This window comes from Symphodus melops (assembly GCF_947650265.1).
Source record: "Symphodus melops genome assembly, chromosome: 10".
In the NCBI taxonomy this organism is placed as follows: domain Eukaryota; kingdom Metazoa; phylum Chordata; class Actinopteri; order Labriformes; family Labridae; genus Symphodus; species Symphodus melops.
In genome coordinates this window covers 1564205-1572996 of record NC_136700.1, presented here as the reverse complement: position 1 = coordinate 1572996, position 8792 = coordinate 1564205, and the positions used below count along the sequence as shown (strand labels likewise).

The following is an 8792-nucleotide window of genomic DNA, read 5'->3' as shown; positions in this document are numbered from 1 at the left end:
GTGTTAAAGAAAATAACAATAGACTTAAATAATGCTATATTATAAGGGGCTCAGCTTCATCCGTCATAGTGTGGCAAGAAAAACTGACCCAAACAAACCCGGGCTCATGAAGGAACAGCCGTCTGCTCATCAAAACGAAGCTAAAGCTACGCTAACGTTCCTGTTATTAACGTGTTAAAACAGCTGATGGACCATGAAGAGTGTCATTATTTACATGATTTCTCTGAACGCTTTATTAAAAACATCTTTAACAGCTAAAGACGTCTAAAAGACAAACTTTTATCCAGCTGTTTCAATAACAAAAAAAAAGGTCCAATCAGAAGAGTCGACTCACTTTGTTGTTTCGTTTCAGGTTTGTTGGAAACATCAGGAAAAGTGCATCCAGAGAAAAAGTCAAAGAAACAGAGGTTTCAGTTTATTTTGAACACACAGAACTAAGTGCAGATGCAAATGACACCACGTGGTCGGTCACTTATCAGCAAGAGGAACTCATAATGTGGTCGAACACGGCGAAATACAAATCAGTAACAATGCAGCACAAACAGCTCTGTAGAGTGTGGGAAGCTTTTTTTTAAAGATCCAACGTCAGGTTGGATTCAAACCTGGGCCGCCCGCGTTGAGGACGACGGTCCAGGGACCACTTTAGTCCCTGGACTGATCAGCGGCTCGGTCAGTCTGTGTGCGGAGATCTGGGAGCGCCGGCGGTCTCTAACAGAGGCTCCATGTCATTCCTCGCCCTCTCTCTCTCTCCCCAATATCATGTGTGATAAAGCAACCCTATGAGGGGGGCCCAACCTGGGACCAAGGACCCGCTGAGGAGGGGGTCATGAAACGAAACGAAACGTTTTATATTTTTATCTAATTTAATTTAAGATTTTTCTTGCTGCTCTAACACTGTAAATGTCTCTTATCTTATTGGACAGTTTACAGAAATGTTGTTTTGTAGGGATGTGAGCAGAAAAGTCGTATTTATCACTGAAACTGTCAAACAGATGTCGACTTTTTGACAGAAATGTATCATGTAGTTTTTTTTGTGAGGGTCCTGGAGAGTCCCGGGAAAACAAGGAAGAGGTTTTTTTGGGGGGTAGGACAGCTGAGGAGAGACAGGAAGTGTTGGGAAGAGAGAGTGGGGATGACTTGCAGCAAAGGGTCAAGGTCGGATTCAAACCCACGGCCGATCACGTTGAAGTCTACAAGCCTCTGTATGTAGTACACGCGACGTGTTTAACATGGAGAGACTGAATAACCTGATTTAAGGAAAAACATCACAGCTAGAAAACACAGATTATCTGAGAAGAGTTCCACTTCATTTATGTTTTTGTGAAAGCAAACGGTGTAAATCTGTGTGAGTGTGACGCTCAGTGACTGAGAGGTCCGACTGGAGGAACATTAAGAAGGACCCGAGCCAATCAGGGTTCGAGCTGAAGCCGATCACTTGTGAGCTGACTGAACCGAAGAAAAGATCGTCCTTTAAAGCGTTCACATGATTGTGTCGAAGTTGTTCTTCACACGACCGTGAAAAATATTCAAATCATCCTTAAAAGAGAAGTAGATGAGTTCAGCGTCTTAATTATCGGTAAAACATTTCAGAGCAGAAAGACTTTCACTTCATGTAAAAACCACTTCCTCCAGCAGGGCCCGGGCCTGCACTCAAGTTGTGAATAAAACCAACCGATGAAACTTTCAGTCACACTTTTATTTCCTGCAGAACTCATGAAGACGTTCAGCACCGAACCGTCTTCTGTTCTCTGACGAGCCAAACAGGAGGGAGACAAACATCTCCTTCATGCTGAGGAGCTCGCTCTGCTCTTCACCCCCCCCCCCCCCCCCCCCCCCCCCCCCCCCCCGACATGCATCAGCAGCAGTAACCCTTCTGACCTTGTAAACTTCTCCGTACGTTCCTCCACCGACTCTCAGCAGGATCTCAAAGTCGTCCTGAGGGTTCCTGGTGGAGATATCCAGAGCTGTCCGTTTGACAAATCCATTTCCTGTTACTGATATTCCTCCTCAGGCATGTCACACACTCGCTGCCTCACGCACACACACTCACACACACTCAACACAGTCTGTGACATCTACATCTACGGGGCAACAAAAACTATAAGAAGAAGCGAGCTGCTGAGAAAATGCCCTCGCTCGCTCTTTGTCTCACTGACATGCCGTGTGTCATTCAGCTGCTGTCACACACACACACACACACACACCTTCCTGTTTCTGTTTCTCAGGCTGCTATTGATCCTCCCTCTCTCTCTCTCTCTCTCTCTCTCTCACACACACACACCTTCCTCCCCCCCCCTCTCTCTCCTTCCTCTCTGTTCTCTCTCTCACATCTTTCAGTCATTTTGCATATTTTGTTTGTAGTTTCCTGTTGAGTTTTTGACAAAAGGCGAGAGAGGAGACTTTTTTTTCAGCAATAACACATTTCAGTATTTTCCCTTTTTTATGCTTTGAAAAATCATGTTTTTTCTAAGTTCCTTCAAAATGACAAAAAATGTGTCGGTTATCCTTTTAAAGAGTTTAGATAAGGGATGGATAGGGTGCTGTGTGTGTGTGTGTGTGTGTGTGTGTGTGTGTGTGTGTGTGTGTGTGGGAGGGGGGGGGGGGGGCTGTACGGATGCAGAATTGTGTTGATCAAGGGGTTTCATTCTTGTCATTCATTTTTTGGGGTAAGTTTCAGTCTCTGCTTATTACTTACTGAAGTGTGTGTGTGTGTGTGTGTGTGTGTGTGTGTGTGAGAATGCCTGCAACCGTGCTCGGAGCTCCCTCTCAGTTTCCTGTTGAAAGCGTTTCCCTGCAGATGAAAACGGGGCATGTGCTACATCCTGTCAAAGAGATAAAATAACTTCATCAGCTGAGTGTCTGATTGTAAAGGTTCAGGTGGGGCGTGAAGGTCACTCAGCATGAAAACCCCGACAGGCTTCAGAGTCGAGTTCAACTGAGTGGGAATGTGCAGTCGATAGTGATAGACACACCTGAACAGATCATGAAGGTCAGTTAATAAAAAGAAATGTATGCACACTGTGCAGTCTTCCTCCTCTGACCTTTATCCTCCCTCGTGAGTTAGTGTCTGCCAGTTGCCCTCTCCTGTCACAAGGCCCCTGGACGCCCACGCGTGACAGACATAGAACACTAATCAGTAAACCACAAGTAACTGCCTTAACCTCAGCTCAGCCCCGAGAGGAGGAACGATGAACGCCGAGTCCAAAAACGGGCTCAAAACGTTCAACAGCAGCGACAAGAACTAAAGAGGTCAAGTGTTAAACGGTGATACGCACACAGCTGACCTTTGACCTGCAGCTCAGGTGAGCAGGGCCGGAGAAACAGTGTAGAGGTAGATGCTGATGAAAGTCCAGGATCAGTTCTGGGCTGTGAGATTGTTGACAGTTCAGGGTCACGAGGAGAAAACGGAGGAGCTGTCACAGGTGTGAGGAGGCTGTACGTTTGGTCATGCAGCATCATGTAACATCATGCACTCATTTAAATACCTTCATTAAACTCACTGTTGAGGCTTCAGGCCTCCATAATAAACCCTCACAAGCTGCAGCAGGCTCACTCTCTGCTACTTTTTTTTTTTGGTACAAAAACAGGTTAAAAAATAATTCAACTTTATTCTCATAAAATATTCAGCTGCAGTTATGCAATGAGTCTGGGTAACATTCAAGTCTTCATAATTAATGAGTACAGGGAGAAGATACAGGGCGTCCAGCTGAGTTTACAGGTAAGAACTGTCTTCATACACACCTGCAGGAAGTGTTTACTGCCCCCGTGTGGCCAAAGTGGGAACAACAATATAACTTTCATGACCGTAAATCAGGCGCCTTGTTAACCACTTGGACCAAAACTTAGCTACACGATGACAAAAGAAGTTAGAGAAATTAAAAACAAAAAAAAAATCTATTAAAAGAATATTTAATACCTCTCTCAAAATGTTCACGATTTAAATAAAGGTTATTTGTAAGAGGTAGACTCCAATCCGCCATGAAGTCAGGAGGTGTGTAAACATAAACATAATAATAAACAGACAAATAATAAATAGATAAATTAATATTATTAGCCCTGTTTCCACCAAGCGGATAAGTCTGTCAGTGGTGTGTAAACTATCAACAACAGACACATAATATAGACATATTTATGATGTCATCACTTGTATTTTTTTTACATACTTTTGTACAAAAAAATCAATAGATGTAATGCCAATTCAAAACTCTGTAAATTAATAAAGAATTGAAGAAGTAGAGTGAATTTACTTGTGTTTAATCTACTTTATTTTCATCGCTAAGATTTCAGATTGAGCGTTTCTGTCGACCCCTAGCGGCCTCTTTATGGAACTGCAACAACAACATTAAACCAACACTTCCGGTTGAAATCTTTTCTAGTATTAATCGGATTAGAGTAACCGTAGTGTGATGACATGTTAATGTTACATACACACATTTAAAATCAACAACAACGTATCTTTGTAAGCACTACCTCACAAGAGGTCCTTCACTTATCGAGTTCCGTACTGTTTCCGGTTCCTCCTTTGTGTGTATCGTTCTTTCTTTTCCGACCTCATTCTCTTTCCGCCGGTGGTTTTTTTCTACCTTGCGGCCTCCACGTGTGTAATAAAGTAAATCCAAAGTAACATTTTTTTAAAATAAAAGTGTGGACCAAAATGGCGGCGACAAACGAGCAGATGAAGACGAACGTGGGGAAGCTCCTGCGCGGGATCGACAGGTACAGGAAGTGAAATGCAGGGTTAGCATGTTAGCTCATGTTGAAGCTAACGTGAAGAAAGGCGGCCAGCTCATTTAAAGAGACAACTTCGAGTGTTTTTATTTTCTCTCAGGCTGAAGCTAAAGTCAGCACTGAATTATAGAAACTGAAAAGGGAAGGTGGTTGATCAGGTGTCATATCCAACTGTGAAAGCTAAGTAGCTAATGCTAACTGGCTGTGGTTTGTACCTGCGCATGATTATCACTAATTATTATACCCTAAAAATACTTATAAACATTAAAGACTCATATGCTGATTACGTTGATTAAATATGGAGACATTTTCCTTCAGGACTGAATGGAAAGCTTATTAAAGGTATCAATAATATCTTTGCTAAAAGATGAAATTGCTTCATAAACCATAAACCAGGAAAAACTAAAAGCATAAATCTCTGTTAATTATCTTTACATCCTTAATGGCTTTGTTGGAGATGACCTGTGACAGACAAAAAGAGAAAACGCAGTGAAAGGATAGATAGATAGATAGATACTGTATTGATTCCGCTGCTGTCATGTGATGCAGGTGTTCTGTCTTCCAGGTATAACCCAGAAAACCTCGCCACGTTGGAGCGCTACGTCGAGACGCAAGCTCGAGAAAACGCCTACGACCTGGAAGCCAACCTGGCTGTCCTGAAGCTGTGAGTTTCTCTAAAGCAACCCGAACACCCGCAATGAGATTGATGAACGCCTCTTTCTTTCATCTCCTTCAAGTCCTGCTCCCTGACATGCATACACTTCATTATCTGAAGACTGTTAAGAGATCTACACAGACGGATCAGCCAACATCGTGGGGTGGGGGGGGGGGGGGGGTTGTCATGACAGCTTGTCGGCAGGGAGAATATGAAGTATATTTTAACTTGCTGCTTCGTAGATGAATGTTTCTGTCTGGCTCTCAGTTAAACGTGAGCTGTCACTCGATCTGTGCAGGTACCAGTTCAACCCCGCCTACTTCCAGACTCAGGTGACGTCACAGATTCTGCTGAAGGCTCTGACAAACCTGCCGCACACCGACTTCACCCTCTGCAAGTGCATGATCGACCAGACCCACGTATCCTTTTGGTGCCTTTTTGTGCAGCTTGTGTATGGACTGTAAATATGACTGGACGAAGCCTGAGTACTGCAGGCTGTAGACATGTTAATAACTGCTGTAAAAACAGGCTTTTTGACTGTGTGTGTGTGTGTGTGTGTGTGTGTGTGTGTGTGTGTGTGTGTGTGTGTGTGTGTATGTATGTGACTTCCTGTGTTGATCTCCACTTTGATGGTATAAAGAGAGCGGGTGGCGTTTGGCCAGCACGTAACGATGTCTTTAGTTCGTTTGTTGACTCATCGCTGCAAGGACTTGAAATGTTTGCCAGTAAAGACGTCTCTTATTTGCTCTTCTGTTCAGGTGATTTCAGTCGTGGATACACTCGATGTTTGACATTTATTTATTTTAAACACGGTCAAATTTGATCAGTTTACATGCAAAGATTTAATTTGTTTCCTGATGTAGGTAAAAAAAAAAAAAAGAAGTAAAGATTGCAGTGTGACAGAAGATATCAACATATACTGAAGTTTAGAAAATCTATAGTTGTATATCTATTCATGAGAAAAGTGTTAGTGTGTAAATAGAGCCAGGCTCAGTGTAGGGTAGTGTAGCTCTGTCCGCGGGGTCAGGGGTCGTTTCCTTGACTACAGTGTCGCAGCAAGAGGAACGCCCCATCAGACAGATCCTCTACCTCGGGAACCTGCTGGAGACCTGCCACTTCCAGAGCTTCTGGGTATGACACACACACACACACACACACCATCATGGTATCTTTCTCCAGGCATGTAGCAGACTTTAAGAACTCGATGTCCTCTTCTCCCTCCTGACAGACGAGTCTCGAGGAGAACAGAGAGCTCATCGACGGCATCACCGGTTTTGAAGACTCTGTTCGAAAGTGTGAGTATCGTCTGTGACGATTGAACACGCTGAGGAGGAGTGAAAGGTAACAGCCTCTTTCTGAGGATTAAACATTATGTGATGTTTCTTCCTTTAGTCATCTGCCACGTGGTGGGCATCACCTACCAGACCATCGAGCACCGCTTGCTGGCTGAGATGCTGGGAGACCCTCTGGGTAAGAAGTCTCACTCTGCATGTTTGAGAACACCTGATTTTAAAGATGAAGCTTCTTCTTGTAGTGAAACGTGTGACCTCCCTCCGTCTGTCCGTGCAGACACGCAGGTGAAGATCTGGATGAATAAATACGGCTGGACGGAGAACGATGAAGGACAGATCTTCATCTTCAACCAGGAGGAGAGCGTCAAGCCCAAGAACATCGTGGAGAAGATCGACTTTGAGAGTGAGTGCTGCAGACCGACACCAACAACTCACACCGAGACCAGATGTTCTCGTGACGTGACACACAGACCGACGCACTTCAGTTACTGCTGTTAACGTTTCTCTGATACGGATACAGACTACGAACAACCGAGCCTTCACATGTAATCTCAGTATTTACTCAAATAAATCAATGTGCATGGAGTCAAAATAAATCCAAGCAGGTGGATAAAGCTGCATCATTTTAATCTCAGTGTTGGTTCTCCTCCCTGAAGCTGCAGGAGGAGAACCTTTACAGCTCTGTAGCCCGGTTTGTTTGTCGCAGGGTCAAGTTAAGTTTGCAGCTTCAGACTGCACCAAGCAGCTGACGCCTGCAGGATGCACAAAAGACTCGGGGAGTTAAAGTCAGAGCTCTTTAAAGTCCATCCCTTCAGTCCGTCTGTCTCTAGTTCAACATTAGCGTTTTATTTTTGTGAATGAAAAGGAGGTGATGTGTAATCTCTGTTTTCTCCCCTTTTTCTCTCTTTCGCTTTGTCTCGTCCTTTATTTCCTTTCTCAGGTGTGTCCAGCATTATGGCGACGTCTCAGTGATGCAAACACACGTATACACACACTCTCTCAAACACACACACTCACACACACACACATCAGCTGTTTTAGATTGAACCGGATCATTTTCATTATCACACTTTTTCTCAATAAAAGTAATTTATCATTTCCAGTCTGTGTCTGCTCGTTCTTTGTATGAGTGTTTAAATCCTTCAGCAGATATTCTCAGAAGTCATCTCACTTCCTCCTTAATCACAGGTGTGTGTGTGTGTGTGTGTCAGTTATTGGACCAAATAAAGACGTGATGTGAATGAGTGCAGCCACGCTTCAAATCGCCGCTGACTCATGTTTGTAGTTCCGGAGTGATTAAATTGATGTGTAATGGATTGAACAGAAGTGTTTGTGAGATTAGTTTTTGTTCCTGGAATTCACCAGGAAGATTCTTCATATTTTTCCTCCAGCGTTCACAGAAGTGCAGACTTGTTTCCAAACATGTCACCCCGGTGTACAGCGGCTCAGAGCAGGTTCAGATCCGACCTGTGGCTTCTGACTCTGGGATAAAGGCATAAAAAGCCCCTCAATTATGAATAAAAACCTGATCTGATAACGTTTGGAGTGAAGCCTGAAGGTCGTCCAACCTGCTGCTCCTGGACGCGCCCAACACCAGGCTTCAAAGCCTTGTCTCTGGCAGCTCCAACACTTTAGGATAAAATACCTTTTAATATAAGATCTGCTGCCACAACTGAACAGTTTAAGTCATTTTAAAAACCCATCTATTTTATTCAGTCTTTACCTTTAGTTGAGTGTTTTTATCCCAGCAGCAGAGTCCACTAGATCTTTTACTATTGTTTAGGGTTTGAACTTATTTTCATATTTGCTTCTTTGTTTTTTATGATGTTTGGATGAAATGTATTTTACTGAACTTAATGTACTTTGGTCCTTGGCTGTTATAAATGTGCAATAAATAAAGTTGACTTGATTTAGAGTTATAGCTATTATATCCTGGCTGTAGATAAAGCAGGATATATTTAACGTATCACTGTAAGAGTATTTTGCTGTGGTTAAAAAAACCCACGTTGAAATGTTGATTTGTAGTTTTGTTTCATTATTAATGGAGGGTGCAAAAGTGACGTCGATACAACATCAGATTTCAATGTTTCAAAGACATGAACATTGATTATAAATGT

The 8792-nt window shown here is 43.2% G+C and overlaps 2 protein-coding genes across 3 annotated transcripts in view; one reads left to right on the top strand and one right to left on the bottom strand.

The window, feature by feature from the left end:
- Positions 1-2812, bottom strand: part of map4k1 (mitogen-activated protein kinase kinase kinase kinase 1) — a gene marked incomplete at its 5' end in the record, with an annotated part of 27655 nt that extends 24843 nt beyond the window's left edge. Inside the window, 2 exons of the mRNA XM_079353161.1 lie at positions 1879-2006; positions 2749-2812. Of these exons, the coding sequence (XP_079209287.1) occupies positions 1879-2006; positions 2749-2812 (192 nt within the window). The remainder of the gene's footprint in view (positions 1-1878; positions 2007-2748) is intronic.
- Positions 2813-4393: 1581 nt separating this feature from the next.
- On the top strand, positions 4394-7777 carry eif3k (eukaryotic translation initiation factor 3, subunit K). 2 transcript variants are annotated; one of them, XM_079354433.1, is made up of 8 exons: positions 4394-4716; positions 5294-5392; positions 5682-5802; positions 6440-6514; positions 6612-6678; positions 6776-6853; positions 6953-7078; positions 7616-7777. In XM_079354433.1, exons 1-8 carry the CDS (start codon positions 4655-4657, stop codon positions 7645-7647), a joined length of 660 nt encoding a protein of 219 aa, XP_079210559.1. In that variant the 5' UTR covers positions 4394-4654; the 3' UTR covers positions 7648-7777. The 2 variants fall into 2 exon arrangements, with proteins under 2 accessions (XP_079210559.1, XP_079210558.1); XM_079354432.1 differs by having other exon boundaries at positions 4396-4716; positions 6437-6514.
- Positions 7778-8792: the final 1015 nt, after the last annotated feature.